The 17,765-nt window shown below is 46.6% G+C and overlaps 1 protein-coding gene and 1 long non-coding RNA gene across 4 annotated transcripts in view; one reads left to right on the top strand and one right to left on the bottom strand.

Annotated features, from left to right (window-relative positions):
* Positions 1-346: 346 nt before the first annotated feature.
* On the bottom strand, positions 347-16,105 carry Pla2g12b (phospholipase A2 group XIIB). 3 transcript variants are annotated; one of them, XM_048451746.3, is made up of 4 exons: positions 15,748-16,105; positions 6,924-7,012; positions 4,864-5,029; positions 347-812 (listed from the first exon to the last, which is right to left on the bottom strand). In XM_048451746.3, the coding sequence occupies exons 1-4, from the start codon at positions 16,103-16,105 to the stop codon at positions 691-693; spliced, it is 735 nt and encodes a 244-aa protein (XP_048307703.3). In that variant the 3' UTR covers positions 347-690. The 3 variants fall into 3 exon arrangements, with proteins under 3 accessions (XP_048307703.3, XP_048307704.3, XP_048307705.3); XM_048451747.3 differs by having other exon boundaries at positions 347-809; XM_048451748.3 differs by having other exon boundaries at positions 6,936-7,012.
* LOC125411542 (uncharacterized) overlaps positions 16,007-17,765 on the top strand; it is a 33,837-nt gene continuing 32,078 nt past the window's right edge. The window contains exon 1 of the long non-coding RNA XR_007235353.2: positions 16,007-16,145. This is a non-coding gene — a long non-coding RNA (uncharacterized LOC125411542). The remainder of the gene's footprint in view (positions 16,146-17,765) is intronic.

Here is a 17,765-nt window from a genome sequence, read left to right as displayed (position 1 = left end):
CACAAGAACTCCTAATCCACAGCCAGTACTGAGGACCACAGTTTAGGGAATAGCCTGTCACTCCCTGCCAGGTTACGGTAAGCATATCTTCTACCCCTAACCAGACACATCTCAAGTCTTCAAATGACTCACACAGCTTGGAGTGTGAGCACCCAACCGGGTCAGGCCACTAGAGGGAGAAGTGGAGTGTTAGGGGCCCTATTTCTAACCTACCTCCATTCTTCTACCTTTGCCTCTGGAGTACCCATGAGAATGCCCATTGGCAGAACTTACCAGGCCAGATTCTGTTCCCATTAAGTGAAATAGAACTATCGTTGAGAACGGAATTCATTCATTTCTCTTCAAGTTTTCTAAAAAGTGCACTTTATTAAATGTGAGGTGCTGACTGGCAACCGAAACAGGGGCCAGAGGAAAGTCCTTGTCTCCCAAATGTTTGGGCTTGCCCAGATTTCATTTGTGAATGACGGGATCTGCTTGCTGTTCTAAGAACTGAATTTCCAGGCACGCGTGTCTTGTCTGGGAGACCAGTGTTGGAGTGGACAGTCTTCAGCCTCTGCATCTCTTTTCCTTAACTTTCCTCAAAGGACAAGGCGTGCCGGCTCCCTTCTCCAACTCGCAGTCTCCAAAGGTAGAAAGAGCGTCTCAGAAACGAAGTGGGGGAGTCACTCAGAGCCTGGAAGAATCTCGTCTTCATAGCTCTTCTTTCTCCTCCTCCGCACAGATACAAGCTGCCCGCTGACTGTTCATAAAGGGTCGGCAGCCCAGGGTCCACACGGTGTTGAACACGGTGTCAGCCAGAGAATCACAGGCTGCTTGAAAAAGACGAATAGAGACAGCAGGGTCAGCAGAGGCCACCCTGTAGCGTGCGAGGCCGCGTATTTCCCAGGAGATCCCCAGAGGACGGCAGAGACAGAGAGCAGAATTGAGAGGACCAGCAAACCTTTAAGAGAAGCGCTTTCTGAAAAGCTAGATATTTAAAGAACTAGTAGAAATCCCTTCTAAACACTTCCAGAAATTAGAATTATGTATTTCACTTATGAGTATGATGTTGATAACAAAAATCAGACAGAGAAACCAAAGGAATAACAAACCAAGGATTAGCATCTCTCATGACTAAATGCAAAGTCTTCAATAGATACCAATCAACTAGACTCAGAAACACATAAGAGGACTCACACCATGCCCACACGGGTTTGTCCTAAGAATGCAAACTCCTTTAACACACCAAAATCAGTATACCATAGCACCTACCAAGAGAATAAAAGCCACACACCACATTCTGCAGAAAGACTCTAGAAAGAACTCAACAACCCAGGAAGAGGACTTCCACCCACGACAGGGGTCACCTAGACAGCTGCAGGGCCAGTCTCAGGCTCAGAGCTGAAACTGGTGCCTCTTCCTTGCAGGACAGGGAAAAGACACAAGGATATGCACTCTTAACGCTGCCGTGGGGTATTTCAAGTTCTAGCCAGAAAGTCATCCAAGTTACAGCGGGAAAGAATATGCTGGCGGCGGCGGCATCTTATCAGGGATGCTCTGAAATTCTACCAGAGCTAAGCAATTCAGCCAAATCACAGAATATGCAATAGACAGAAGCCGATCAATGGTCTTTCTGTACAGCACCGTAAATCACCTGTCAAGCATTAAAAGGGCAGGAGAAAGGGCCCAATGGGTAAAAGCCTTTGCCTGACATGGCCTAGGTTTGTTTCTTGGAGCCCACATAAGAAGGCTTGGGTAGGATTAGAGAGATGGCTCAGTGGTTAAGCGCACTGGCTGCTCTTCCAGAGGACCCAGGTTCAGTTCCCAGCACCCACATGGCAGGTCACAACTGTCTGCAACTCCAAGATCTGACACCCTCATACAGACACACATGCAGGCAAAACACCAATGCTCATAAAATAAAAATAAACTAAATAAAACAAATTAAAATTTTAAAAAGAAAATTAAGAAAGCTGTAAAATCACAAAGGAAGAAAAAAAAGGTGCAAGACCCATGCTATGGAAATGGTAACACCATGGAAAGAAATGATGGAGAGAGAAGCAAATAGAAAGACATTTATATTCTTATTTTTGTACTAAACAGTATAATTTTATAAAAGTGGCAATACTGGAATTTATCCACAGATACAACCAAAGCTCTGAGAATCACAACTGTCATTCTTGCAGAAATTAAAAAGTGGATCCTAAAATTCCACAGAACTGACAGAAATCTAGAGTGTCCAGAGAGACCTGGACAAACAGCAAGGGTCATGAACACATCTCAAGTTCAAATTCACCGCGATACTATAGAGCTAGGCACTCAGCCTGCTGGCGCAGGCAGGAATAAAATAGGGTCGAAGGTCGAGAGACCATTGACCACACTTTACGGGTTAATGTGGGGAAAAGTGGTATTCCCAACACCAGTGCTAAATTACCTGGGCATCCACACAATGACGGTGGACCCTACTCTTAAACCATCTACAAATAATCCTCAAAATGGATCACAAACCTAAACCAAGAGCTAAGACGATAAAACGCTTAGAAGAAAAGATCACTAGGTATTTTTGACCTTGGGCAGGTAAAGTCTTATTACCACCTGTAACAGCAAAAACACTAATTGATGAAAATTAATGACTTGAACTTACTCAAAATTTAAGTTTTCTGGGCCTCAAAAAAAATTAACTAAGTAGAAGCTGCTGTGGTGGTGGTGCCCCACCTCTAACTCCAGACCAAGGAGGCTGAGGCAGGAGGATCCGCAAGTTTGACATCATGCTGATGTCATGGAGTTTGACATGGAGACCCCGTCTCAAAGTGGAGCAGGGGAGGGGGGCGGTGAATACTTGTAAACCATAGATCTGACAGAGGATGAAACAAGGGGCTCCCCCCACTCGTGTCAAAAGCAAATACGAAGAGGGCAATGGGCCTCGACAGACACAGCGCATCAGCGCCTTGTTCAACGTCATCAGTGACTAGGGAGACACTCAGGGGCCTGTAACGAAATGGGAATGAACACTGACAAAGGCATGAAGAACCTGGGACTTCGGGGGAACATAAAGTGGTGCAGCTGTTTAAGAGGACAATTTTCCAGGTTATCCAACAGTTCAGCCTATACTAACCCTATATTCCATCAATCCCTCATATATATGTTTGTGCATACATATATGCAAAAGAATTAAAACATGGTGCCTGCAGATATTCGCATGTCTATGTTCATGGTAGCAGTATTAATTCCAAAACCAACCCAAATGTCAATTGATGGACAGATAAAGACGGTGTGGAAAGGCATACAATGAACTATTACTTGGCGATAAAGAGGAATGACCTTCGGATGCGGTCTACAGCAGTAGTTCTCAACCTGTGGGTCTTGACCCCTTTGGGAGTCAAATTACTCCTTCATAGGGTTTGTCTAAGATACAGATATTTACAGTGTGGTTCATCACAGTAGAAAAATTACAGTTATGAAGTAACAATGAAAATGATTTTTTGGCTTGGGGTACCCACAACGCGAGGAACTGTATGAAAGAGTCGCAGCATCAGGAAGATTGAGAACCACTGTCCTACAGCACAGATAAGTGAAAGAAATAGTTCACAGAAACCCATGTATTCTGATTCCATTATATAAAAATTGGAAAATCAATAGAGGTAGAAATTAGATTCCTGGTTGCCTTCGGCTGAGCAGGGGGAGCTCAAGGGAAATGGTTTATGAGATTTCTTTGAGAGATGATGAATAGGGGTTGATTGTGTGACTCTATTCATCTGGTATTTAAATGAGTTAACTCATATGTAAATTACATCACTCAGACTGTTACATGCAGAAGGAAGTCAAGGGTGGAAAGCCTGGGCCTTCAACCCAGGTGGATGTCAGTGCAGGGGTCCAAAGGGAGGTCTGGGCATCTGTGATGATGCTAAGGGGGCAGCCTAGCGCTGATCTAGGAGAGCTGGACAAGCCACACTTTTAGTTAATCGATAGGGAAGAAAATATCAAGCGGCTTCAACTATGGGCAGAAGCGATCAGAGTTAGGTGATCTTACAAGGTAGTTGCTTCCAGTGGATGGCCCCCACTTGGCTGGGACATAAACACAAGACTTACAGTGCCCTGGCCAGTGGGAGAGCAGTAAGATACTTAGGAAGGAAAAATCAATAGGACGTTGGCCTGCAGCAGTTCCCTGACCTGAGCCTACATCAGCAACAGTTCTTTCCTACCCTGTGTGGACACAGGAGAGAGCGGCCTCCCTTTCCCAGGCCCAGCTCACTACCCATATTCTCATATTCGAGATAGTGTTCTACGAACGCCTCCAAGATTGTTCCCACAGTCGGTATCTCTGGTTTTCAACCTTTCCATATGGAAGCTTTGAACATTAATACCAGGCTAGTGTGATCTGGCCTCAGAAGTAGAGAGATTGAAACTGTTTGGATGGCAAATTACGAAAAAAGGAATTACAGACTTGGAGCTAGAAGCTCAGTAGTTAGGCAGTGTTTAAGCACAGTTTTCTGGAAGCACACAGAAAACTGTGCATACACAGAAGAGGAAATTTAAAGTTCCTACCCAGACTAAACTAAGAGCAAACTTTGAACGGGGTAGTGGGGGGTGGGGGGTGGGGAGCATCAGCCAAACCATGTGGTCTACCGAGTGGAAAGTCATTTAGCAGGCACATGGAAGCTCTTCCTCCAGTCTTAAAGGAAAAGTTTTTGTTCTGTGGCCTCTCCCAGCAGGAAGGATGCCAGTGGTGCATAGACAGCAGGAACTTCCGTGAAGGGGCACCAAGTCTCTTCTGCTGCACGCTCTGACCACCTCACCCAAGTAAAAGGGGCCCTAGCTCCCTGTGTGAAGACAGGAGCGAAACTCCCTGAAAAAGTCACCAGAAAGTGTCCTTAAGAGACCTACCTTCCACGTTGGAGACAAAGCCGAGGCTCCGCTTGAGGTCAGAGCAGATGGAGTGGAGACACCATCGGAATTTTGCATCGCAGCGGTACTTGTTGGCACCGCAGGTGTCATAGCAGACATCCAGCTGGTTGCAGCACTTGGTCATGGCTGGAATGCCCAAGTCCATCTGGAAAAGCGAAACAGGAGAGTGCCACGTTTAGACCAAGGACCTGAGGCAACCCTGTCCACCTCACTATGAACTAACCCCTTTTCCAGTGTGTGCCACAAACTAGATCCATTCAGACACACCAAGGGCTCAGAAAAATTAGCTCCGAGTCATAGGATTTTAATGTTGGTATTGGCTTCATACGTGATTCCAGTCAATTTTTTCTTATCTTTCCTTTTGTGAGATTAGTTATATTCAAATCCACACCCAGATATGGTGATGAAAACAGAAAACAGAGGGGCAATCGAGATGGCAGAGCCCCGGGAGATTCACATTTTGCTGAAAGCTTTACATTTTGGGCTAGAGTCTGTTGAAGAAAAAGATTCCATGACTACTCTAAAACAGTTCAGCCTCAAGTAAGTGGAACATGGCTGGCCTTTCTAGGGGCCTGCCCTCTCCAGCACTGTCTTAAGGTTGTATCTGAGTTGGGGAGAAAAACAGGGTGCAGGACACTGAGTTCTCAACCACAAGAGGAATGACGTCAGTGCATTGCTTGCACTAAGCATCTTATAAATAGCTATAGAGATTGCGGCATAAGACAGGAGAGCATCACTTAGAGCTGGGACACAGCGACCATAGCAACAGTGGGAGAAAGACTTAGAGCATTATGGGAAATGAGGGTGCATGGGCTTGGAATGTGGCTCATCTGGGAGAGTTCTTGCCTGGCGTACATCATGCCTTAAGTTTTATCCCTAGGACTGTATACACCAGGGCTGGCAACTCAAATTCCAGAATTCATGAGGCATGAGGCAGAACTTTAAGGTCATGTATGTTCAGGTGCACTTGTGTGTGAGAGTGTGTGCACCCATGTGAACTTTTGAAGGATGACAGAGGACAGCCTCAGCTATTATTTCCCAGGTGCCAAGTCACTTGTTCTTTGTTTGTTTTAAGTCAGGGTCCGTCTTTGGCCTGGAACTTTCCAAATAGATTAGTTTGCTGACTAGAGAGCCCTGGGCACCTGATTGTCTTCACCCCACAATGCTGACATTACAAGCAAGTACCACCATGACCAGGCTTTCTAATGTGGGTTCTGGGGACCAAACTCAGGTTCTCTTGGTTGCAAGACACACACTTTGCTGACTCAGCTATCACCCAACCTAACCCCCAACTTTTGAGACAGAGTCTCATGTAGCCCAGGCTGGCCCCAAATTCACCGTGTAGTCAAAATGACCTTGGAGTTCTGATACTCCTGTTTCAGCCTCTGGAGAGCTGGAATTACAAGCACGTGCCACCTCACCTAGTTTATGTGGCACTACCTAGGGCTTCATGCGTGCAGGGCAAGCACACTACAAAACCCAGGCAGACCCTTTCAAGAATCCTTCAAGGAGACCAAGTCATTGCTTGCTTCTAGGAGAAGCTGGCAGTTTGAGGAAGGGACAGCAGTGTACTAACAAATCTCAGCCAACAGTGGGTGTGTCAGACCCCAAACCTTGTTGCTTTGACACTTTCAACAGGAAGTCTGCTTTCAGAAGTCAGCCAGTATAGTTATCAGCTCTTTCAGGTCAGTACCAGCCACTCTAGTCCACTGCTGGAATGAATTACTAGTTTAAATAAGTCAGCAGCATCCAGTCACCTTTAAATTGTGTCTTGATGCCATAAATCATAGCCAATGCTTGTAGAGGTGAATTTGAAGTTTGCAAACACCAGAAGCTTAGCTGAGGGACAGCAGTCTTTGAGAAAAAGAACTCAAGTGTCTGCCTTGAAAAGTCTCTCCTTCCCCCAGTCTAGTTTAAAAGAACAAATCACACTGTTCGAATAGACTCCACAAATGATCGCTTCCACCAGTGATTATAGCTCCTGGGTTGTTCTTCCTCAAAACCACATCAATCAAGAAGGGAAGATTAGTGGTACATACACTTCCTGGTACCTTGATACCCAGGAAATAGGAACCGCAGCCATTGGGCTCCTGGGGTTTATAGCCAGGTCTGGGCATTGGCGCCTTTCCTAGAAGGAAGAAAGGAGAAAAGTAGAAGTCAGACATTTGACATTCATTCATCGAATAAAAACGTCCTAAAAGCACATTCCATTGTTCCTTTAGACGTCACTGTCCCCATAAGATAATCACATTAAATTAGTAGTGAGGAGGAAGTCACCAAAAGAATCACTTTACCATTGTACAAACTGAACGATCCCCTCCAGTGTTGACAGAGGTTGATTGTTTGTTTTCCGGCCACCCAGACAGACCCGAAATAATTACACCGAAACTATATTAATTGCAATACTGTTTGGCCAATAGCTTAAGCATATTTCTAGGTAGCTCTTACGTCTTAAATTAACCCACTTCTATTATTTTATATTTTACCACGAGGCTCGTGGTTTACTGCAAGGTTCTGGCTGGTGGCTCGCATCTTCTTCTCTGACTCTGCCTACTCTCTCTCTATAATCTCTGTTCATATTTCCCGACTGACTTTGCTCTACTAAGCCATTGGCCCAAAGCGGCTTCTTTATTAATCCATGGTAATAAAACATATTCACAGCATACAGAAGGGAATCCTACATCACTCCAGAACTATCTCACCACAATTCAGAGCACAGGTCACACACTGACAGACTCAGAATCAGCTGTCATCAAAGAGATGAACTTTGTACTGAAGGAAGCTTAGGGAGCCTCGGTAGGTGCAGGCAGAGCAAAGCAAACAACTGATGTTCTGGATGCTTTGTCTTGTTTATGGGGCTTAAGAATTGTAAGAATCATTTTATGGTCTTGCAAATGTACTAAAGAAGCTGGTTCAATTAGATTATGGGGCAGGAAGGCAGTCATCACGTGACATTGACCCCCGACTGTTCCCGATTTGAATGGCTTCTCCAGGGCGTTTATGGCAGAGATGAGATGCTCAGTATCGGAGGAGGAGAATTTCTGGGTCATGTGATGACCCTGTGTTTCAATTTTGAGGGTTCCCCCATACACACTGTTTCGCTAACAGCTGTACCATCCTTCATCCTAAGCAGCAATGCATAGGATGAAAGGTTCTAACCTCCCCACATCCCTGTCCTTAACTACAGGGAACATAGAGGGGAGGGGGAAGTCTCTCACTCTCCTGCTTCTGCATCAGAAGACGTGGGCTCTGCTCATTTCTGGGTAACTTGCAGTTGCTGTACGCATTCTTTCTCTGCCTGTTTAGCTTCCTCTTTTCCTCTTGGGGCTTGTGTTTCCTTTCCATCCTTCCTATATCTTCACACATATTAATCTCCCTTTCACATTTAAATTTCCTTTTCTCTCTCCTGAGTTCTGGCATGCCTTATCAAATATAATTTCTGAGTCTACTTTAAAATACTGAGTTAGATTGTTCCATTCACTAATTATTTTTACATGGACTAATCTGTTTAATTGACCCACTGCAGTTTTTCTTTCAAAAGTGATATTGTTCAATGAATTCTATTGATTTCTTCCTTCAGATTCGAGCATTCACTTTTTATTAGGTTTTGTTCGTAAAACTACTTTTTCTCTTTATTCAATAATTTGAAATATTATATTTCTAGTCCTTGGGGTGCTGATTCTCAGTTTGTTTTGGTTTTGTGTTTGGACTTTGGTTTGGGGGTTTGTTTTTTTGAGTCAGGGTCTCACTATGTATAGCCCAGGGTGGGCTTGAACCCAGAATCCTTTTGCCTTAGCTTCCTGGCTGCTGGATCCACAGGCATGAGCCACCACAGTTGCCTGACTCTCATATTTTAAATGCTGATTGACATTTTTCCCATGATTGATTATTGATATGGAATGTAATCTTTTCAGTAAGAATTATTTCAAACAAAAAGATTTATCTTAGGGTAAGAAAGACGCTCAGCAGTAAATAGCACAGGCTTCTCTTGCAGAGGGCCCAGGTTTGGTTCCTAGCACCCAAATCACATGACTTACAACAATCTAGAACTCTAACTCCAGGGATCCAGCACCCTCTGCTGTCCTCCACAGGCCCTACATTCAAATACATATAACTCACAAACTCATTATGTAAAATTTTAAAACAAAATGAAGAATTCAAAACATTGATTTTGTTTTAATTATGTGTGTGCGTGTGTGTGTGTGTATGTGTGTGCACGCTGAGGTCTGTGGAGACCAGCACTTTGGGGCACCCTGGGAGCTAGAGATACAGGCAGATGTGGGCCCTGTCTAAGAATGCGGCTCAACTGCTGAGCCATCCCCTGCCCCCTCAGTTCTGTGTCCTGAGTGTATAACTACAGATCCGCCACTAATCACTCTTGGTGGTGGCTGTTCTTGAACAGGCCTTGAGCCCTGTCAGAGTGTGTTCTGTCCCCGGTCTGTGCTCCATCCCTCCACAAACACTCCTGCTGTGACTCTCAGCGTCCCGGGCTTGTTAACTTCTTAAGGTTACTGTTCAGCTCGGGGCTCCTTGGGCCACAGTTAAGTATTGGGTGAAGTGTGCTCCTTTCCTGTATGAAGTGTGCCTGGATTTGCCTGTTTCTGCCCTGCAGTGTGAGATTAGAGGAACCAGGCCAAGGTGCGTGCCTCTGCCCCCCATGCTTTACCCAGGTCCTGGGATCTGAACGTGGGTCTGCAAAACCAGGTGTTCGTGCTGGTGCCCACAGTACTAAAGGATGGCACCGCCTCCCCAGCTCGGAACCCTAATACACCACGAGACCAAACCTCAGGCTCTCAGAAAGTATTTATACAGCAGGCACAACTTTTGTGGAAATAAAAGAAACTCAAGTCCTTTTGCAGCTGTTCAGGCCAACATCCCAGTTCTCACAAGTGCAGGTCACCTCTCCTCCAAACGCTAGACACTCCTGAGCTCGGTCCCAAGTTTCCTTCTGCTCTCAAGCCCAAGTCCAGGATCCCCGGTGTCTGCCTTTGTCCACCATTATCTTCCCATGGTCTCCTCAGAACTGAAGATTTCCCTTCTCACTCATCCTGCTCTGTGTGTGTGTGTGTGTGTGTGTGTGTGTGTGTGTGTGTGAGAGAGAGAGAGAGAGAGAGAGAGAGAGAGAGAGAGTAGTATGTGTGTGTGGGGGGTGATATGTGTGTGTGCATGAGTGAGAGGGTAGTCTGTGGGTGTGGGTGTGGGTGTGTGAGAGAGAGAGAGAGGAGAGAGGGGGTTGTGTGTATGTGTGAGAGAGGGCGTGTGTGTATGAGTGAGAAAATGTGGTATGTGGAGGGGCATGTGCATATGTGAGTATGTGGGGGGATGAGAAAGGGTGGAGGAGTGGGTATCACAATGGGGGACAGAGTCTGATATCAATAATATCACATGGGTGAACAATTGAACCACACAGTATAATTCAATGTGGTTGCTCCTAAGATCATGGGCCTTTTATCTTTTCTTCAGATTGTTCTTTTACAAGTTCCTTCTTAGATATTAGGGAAACTTAAAGGAACTAATGCCTGAATTCACAGACAATGTGTTTTTTAAATTTTCTTTTTAAATTGTTTCTTATTATTTTGTATGTGGGGATGTTTTGCCTACATATATGTCTATGTATGTCTATGTATGTATACCTGGTGTTCTTGGAGACCAGTTACAAACTGTGAACCAACCTGTGGGTACTGGGAATTGAACCCTGGTCCCCTGGAAGAACACCAAACGCTCTTAACCACTGAACCACCTCTCCAGTTCCCAAAGGCATCTTTTTAATGAGTGCTGGAGAGGTTTCCCAAGTCACCCATGGTCCTTTTGCATTTAAGAAATCACAGAACAGAAACATGGCATCAGTTTGGAAGATAACGGAATGGCCGGGACATCAGTTTGGAAGATAAGGGAATGGCCATCTTGCCTGCAGTGCCGGTGATGCAGGGCTGAGTATGAATTGCAGGAAGCAGCTTCCGAGAGAAGGTGGAGTCTCAGGTTTTGACTGGAGTGGCAGTTGGATCTAGGCAGTTGAATCTAGGTGATAACACACCCTAGCCTTGAGCTGTCCCTTCTGGTTGGATGCTCTGAGCCTAGGTATCAGCAATATGCTACGTTGACACGTAGATGTTTTTTCCTGGTGTGAAAGTTGAAACTCTTAGCTTCTTGGCAAACGGAGGCTCCACACACTGCCAGTCTTTCATAACCTGCCGACTAGAAATGGGCTTCATCTATTTTAATGATCGGAGGCAGGAGTCAAAACAAGAATAATATTTTATGACATGTGAAAATGATATGAAATTCAAATTTTAGTGCCCATAAAGAAGTTTTATCGGGGCACAGCCATGCTCATTTATTATGCATTAGCTGTGGCTGTTTTCATGGGAAAAGAAATCACAGAATATTGCTACAATCTTGAACTGAGGATGCTTTTCTAATCAAGATGTAAAAGTCGGAGGCCATAAAGTGATTGACAAACTTGGTCTCATAAAAAGTCAGACATTCTAAACAAAGTTAACATCATAAAACACTTGAGAGGCATCAGGAGGGAGGTTCAGCGCAGAGTGAGCCTCAACACCCAGCAACGCTGCTTCCAGCCACGTGTCTTGCGCTCTTGGCCAACGCTTCTTCTCTCTCATTTTTTGTCAGTAAAAAGATTCAGTGGAAGGTATATCACAGATTAGGGGACTGAGCATCTCCCGTGGAGGGTGAGGCTTCCCCTGAGGTGCCGGGGACAGCACTATGCACAGACACCCGGCAACCTCCAGGGATGCCCACACGAGCAGCACCCTGATTGGAGACAGCAAAACAGTGTCCATTCCATCAACACAGAGACTAAAATCGATTAAGTTGCTTCCTGCTTCCCTTGCTTGATCTACCTAGTCCTGTCTCTGTTTAAATACCAACAACCCCAAATCCTGGAACCTTCAGTAAACTGGGAGACCCATCACCCTAGCGCCGAGACAGTCTGCTGGTTTCTACGTCTGTGGGTGTTTCCCTTTTCACAGATTCCTGAGAATCCCATGAAGGGTCTAAGAAAGTCCTTTGCTAGGAAAATAGGTAAACTCACAAGTGTGTGGAGTTTTTCTATGAAATTTCAGACAGATAAAAACATCTCCAGAAAATTAATAGACGACAGAGCTAGGAATGGGGTTCAGTTGGTAGAATGTTCGCCAACATGATTCCTTGGATTTGAGCCCCAGTCCAGACTAAACCTGGCTTGTTGCTGTGTGTTTATAATCTCTCTATATATATCTATCTATCTATCTATCTATATATATATATATATAATCTATAATTGGAGGAGGTGGAGGCAAGAGGATCAGAAGTCTAAGGTCATCCTTGGCTGCATAGAAAGTCTGAAGCTAGCCTGGGTTACATAAGTCACTGTCTCAAATTATTTAAAAAGGTAGAGATTTGCTATAATGAAAAGCTTTTGAACGTCAACAGGAGTGATGGCAGAGCAGAGACAATGGAGGGACGGGGAGAATGGATGTGCAAACTGCAGCTAACAAAGATAGCTAGCATCCAAATACAGAAAGGAGCCATAACAGAAACTCAACCTAACTTTAAAATAGCCAAAAGCTGGTTCTCAAAACAAAACAAGCAAACAGGTACTGGAGAGACAGCTCAGTGGTTAATAGCACTGACTGCTCTTGCAGAGAACCTGGGTTCAAATCCCCTTCTGGCCTCCACAGGCACCAGACACACATGTGATGTACAGACATGCAAGCAAAACACCCATACACATAAAGTTAAAAAAAAAAAGAAAAAGTTTGAAGAAGACAAACAAGTGCTGGGTGGACATGAAAAGATGCCTCTCCCATTTAATGGGGAAATAGAAGCAGAGACCACAGGAGCCAACGCCTTACGCTTGCTAGAATGGCTCTTAGCGATAGACAAAAGTGGTGAGTGTGCAGCAAAACGGAACTCATACCCCATTGATGCAAATCTCAAGGAGTATAGCCATTCCGGAAAGCACTATGGAGGCTCCTCAGAAAACTAAAGACTAAAAAGAGAACTGCTAGACAGTCCAGCAACCCCACTTCTGGTACCTGTCCATAGAACTGGAGAGAGCATGTCGGAAAGATGTCTATGCTCTCGTGTTCATTGCGGCATAATGAACAAGACACAGAAACCACCTCAATACATGTCAGCATGGGAGCAGATAAGGAAGTGTGTATGCGCAATGGAGGGCTACTCTACCTTAGTGGGAATCCTGTCTCCTGTCTTTGTGGAACTGGAAATCATTACGCTGGGTGGAATAAATCAGAAAAACTCATACTCTGTGATCTCTAATGTGGAACCTAAGAAAGAAAAGTCAGTTTCTTAGAACCCGGGAATAGAAAGGCTGAGAGGAGGGGGGACTGAGGAAAAGGAGATCTTCATCAAAGGCTGGTTCTTGATGAAGGACTAAGCTTTAGTAATCTCTGTACCGATGACCACAGCAAAGGATGATGTGTTGTACACTTCTATTATGGTTTGGAATAAAATTTTCCGTGGGGACTGGGAAGATGCCTTGGCTAAAGTAAGAATGTACACCTGATGCTTGGTGCGCAGAGCCAGGATCTGAGGTCAAATTGGTAGCATCTGCGCAGAAAGCTGGGCATGGCAGCTCATGCACCTCTAACCCCAAGGCTGTGAGAATACAGAGACAGGACGGCTGGGGCTTCCTGACCGCCAGTCTAGCTCCATGGTCAGTGAGGGACCCTGCCTCCGGGAACAAGGTGACACATGATGACTGGAGACACAGATGTCCTCCTCTGGCCTCCATACACACATACGAGTCCATTCACATGTGCACACATTACCTCCATGTGTTGAGTCAGTTTTCTGGCTGATAATACTGTGTGGGGAAGCTGAGGAGCCCTAAGAGAGAGGGCCAGTGCATGTCAGAAGTAACTGTCCAGGACCAGTTACACCCAGTCTGGCTATCTGTTTCCCAATATTACCTGGTGAACCAGCCTCCACTTCAAGCTCCCTCTGCCCACTGTTTCTTCCCCAGCCTTACGGTCCCCCAAATAAGCAGAGATCTCTGAAACCTTGAGCCAACATCAGCCCTCTCCCCCCCGCTTTATTATTTCTAGCAAGTGTCTTGCCACGGCTGTGAGCAAAGAGACCCGATCTCAACACTTTGAATGAACAGCCTTTTAACCTTCTCACGACAAACGAGAGGAAGGTTGGGAGGAGGCAGTGGCTACGGCAATCAGCTGTGGAACCTTTCCACAGTGAACCAAGGCATTGGGCTTTCTCCACAGATGTCCACTATTGTTTTTGTCGATTTAAACATTCGAAAAAAAATAGACGTTTAAGCATCCTTTGTGGGGGACGTGGGTTGAGAGGGGATCTCAGGTGTCTGACTATATAGCCAGGCTAGCCCAGAACGCGAGTCTGTCCTGTCTCAGCCTCCCCAGGAGCCTCAATTAGATGGGGAGTCGGCTGGCCCTGCCCAGTCAGAGGCTGTCTGAGCAAAATTTGCTGAAGTCTTTGGATGCCCATTTTGCTAGACAAGGGACAGCAGGGTTGGGCTCACTGTTTTACAAGAAGTCCTACTGTTAGATGTTTGCTAAACCTTGGGTATTATTGACAACATCTGTGTTGATTCAGACGGCAGGCATTAACCCTTTGCTGCCTCATCAGGCTTACTGCAGTGACTGGCTTCTGCCTTTATGCACCTAACTTTGGGTAAGTACGAGGTTGTGGGGCCCAGGGCTTGATCCCAGGACATTCTGCAGGCCTTTTTGCTGTGCCCAGGGATGTAAAGTCTACTGGGAACAATGGCTTAACCATTATCTCCTGGCTGTCCACTTTTAGTACATAAGGAAGCCATTTCCCTCCCCCACAAAGATGAGGGTCAGAGGTGTAGGTCGTGTGTGTGGGCCCCAGCTGTTCTGAGTGTCTCTGGAAAGCTCCTGTTGTCCCAGGCTAAGCAGACTTGGCGTTTTTTTCACCTGGGGGCCTACTGCGGGGTATTTGCATAAACTAAACCATCGGAGGAGGTCTGTGCTGTGTGCTTTAAAGGGCGTTTTCAGGCCCAGGTGCAGCTCAGTGGTGGACCACGAGCTTGGCAAACAAGGCCTGAGGTAAAATTCCCAGCACCACATTAAGCACAGGTTTTACACCCACTGTGCGAGCTGCCAGGCCTGGGCCAGGGCTCGGCTCAGGCCTCTTCCTAGGGGCGAAGGGGAAACAGGCCTCAGGCCAAGCTTCTGTGCAAGAAGGCTTTGCAACTGAGGCAAGGAAGACCTGGGTGTCCACTCCAGTTCCCAAATCGGCCTCTGTATCTGGCTTTGGGATGGTGCTTGGGAACCTGGTGGGCAGCGGCAGTGCCCTGAGGCTACTGACTGGGGCAGGGCAGCAACCCCTCCCTTAGGAGTGTCTAGGCAAAACTCTGCCAGTCAGAGGTCTGCGGCTGGGCCGAGAAAGTTCTATGGAGCTTTTGGGATTCTGAGGAGTTGTTTGACCCCCAGGCAGAATCTCCAAACATCAGGTTCCGGTTCTATTTCCTTCCCGAGAGCATCTCAGAGCCCGTGAGGTCTCTCTCGCAAAGCCCTCGCTTCCATGCTGCTCACTACCTCCCCTTAAGCTCCAGGTTCCCGGCAAACCCATAAAGGCCTCGGCGAAGACTCCCAGGCAGCTGAACGGAGCTTGAGTTTCAGATAAAGCATAATTGATCAGGAGGTATGGGTCCCAAACGGCATCCCAGGCTCCGTGTAGGAATTTGTTGTCTGCTTGGATTTCTGACGTTACTACACCTGATTTGCTCAGTCTGGTAACCTGGCCTACCTGGTGTAGGACAGACGTGACCTGCTGAGCTGTCCATGACCCAACACCCTCCCCTATTCCCCACCCCTACCCCAGAGAAGGCACCCAGGTACTCACCATATCGGCACCGGTACTGACAGATTCCATTCTTCCCTCCCAGCAACTCCATGAAGGAATCAACATAGCTGTTGACCGACTCGAAGCTGCCCCGCAGGTGCCGCAGGCCCCAGTCCGAAAAAGACTCCTCTCCCTTGAGGCTGGGATCACTCTCAGCCAGGCTGCCCACCAGGCCAAGCCACAGGAGGAAGAAGCCGCAGGGCAGCTTCATCCTGCACACAAGTAGGACGCTGCTCTCGTCCCCCCCACCCCAGCCAGGGTCCCAGGAAGCCTGGGGAAACACACACACAGCCCCGTGCCTGGCCTTATCGGAACAGTCAGTCTGTGTTCCCCAGAGGTGGACTTTAAACACAGCCATGGAGGCCGGGAGCAGATCCGAGCGATTAGAGAGGACAAAGGTGAGACCGTGGGAGGGTTTGTATGAGGCTGGCCTAAGAGGGGACTTCCAGTGGACCCCGAAGAGCTGGAGGGGATGGCTGCACTCTGGGAATGGGGGAAGGGAGCCCGGGGATTCTGCTGTACCCTGGGGCTCCTCAGGCTTCTCGACTGCAGAGCTTGTCCAAAGATAACAGCCACACCCCTGAGTCACTTCCTCCTCTCCACCTGTCCTGTGGAGGCCCAGGAGGGTGTGTGCAAGGCTCCGGCGGCCTGACTTGGGGTCACCTTCGCCGACGGACAGGTTGCCATGGCCTAAACTCTTAAGTGTGCCTGGGTGAGAGTTCAGATTTCAGTCTAGCTTCTGCCTGGGTCCCTCCTTGTCTCTGAGATCCTTCCATCTGGAAAGGTCCGGATATCCTCTCAGAGATGAGTCCGATTCTGAATCTGCAGTGCTGTGTCCTAAGATCCTGAGGCCTACAGGAGGTCCCAGGACTGTTAGGGGACATACCGCTCTGGTAGTGATGGGTTTTTCCTTTGAGGTAGGTCAAAGTCCAGGCCACTATCAGAAAGCCTGTTTGAGATTCCAAGTGTTGAGACTACTCACGGCAGCCCAGGGTTTGGGCATCACTTTCAGGGTAGTTTGCTCTTGGTCACGTGAATAAATACCTATAAAGTCACTAATCTGGAAAATGACACCGTTGTGTACTAAGTAATCGTTCGACTGCTTTCTCAGGTGTCATGAAAGCCCTGTAGAAAATATTAAACCTAAGAACATCCTCATTTTAGGTAAGAAATATGTTCATCTAAAGACTTAACGTCCAGGAAGGGTAGTAGTTAAAATGCGCTTCTAGTGTGCACGATTGTTGTGTGAACTTAAAGAGAAAGCAGTAATAATGCCACCCAGTGTTTAAAGCATGTACACATTCCAAACCAATCAGTCTCTTGTCTGTCTCGACCCCTCTCCACGCCTACCTCTCCTTTCCCGTCTCTCTCTGACTTCCTGTTTCTCTGTGTCTCTCTGTCTCTGCCCCCTCCCTTCCTCCAACCCTCCAGATATTCATGCCTATTCTAGGCAAGGTTGATATCATTTCCATTTGAGTCATAAGAAATCACGCAGAGGTTAAATGACTTTATCACGTTGGGCTGGAGACCAGCCAAGGCTGGGCGAGGGCCAGTGACATAACTGATGAGATCATAGCAAAGCAAAACTGTGGAACTCTGTGTGTCTGTGTGTGTGCACATGCGCGCGCAATGCCCTGAGTTCCCTCTCTAGCTACCCAAAACAGAAAAGAGGTCATTAAAGATACGATAAACGCAAAGGGTTTGGAAAAGATTTTATAAATTTATTTTTAGTTGTATGTGTCCATGTGATGGTGGTGGTATGGGCATGTGCACGTGAGCACAGGAGCCTGTGGCACACAGAGGATGCCCTGGAGCTGGAGGCTGTGAGTCACGTGACACAGGTGTCAGGCTCTGAACTCAGGCCTCTGTAAAAAGCAATATAGGCTATTAACTGCTAAACTCTGGTGGGTTTCCTCTTTAAAAAAAAGTCTGCTTATTTTTTGTAAGTGCAATGATAATAGTGGTACATGAGAACATGTATATAAAAACATATGTTTTAATAATGTATGTTGTGCTGG

Source organism: Myodes glareolus, chromosome 18 (genome assembly GCF_982192425.1).
Source record: "Myodes glareolus chromosome 18, mMyoGla1.1, whole genome shotgun sequence".
NCBI lineage: Eukaryota > Metazoa > Chordata > Mammalia > Rodentia > Cricetidae > Myodes > Myodes glareolus.
The sequence above is the reverse complement of the archived record's forward strand: the minus strand, read 5'-3'. Positions and strand labels throughout refer to the sequence as shown.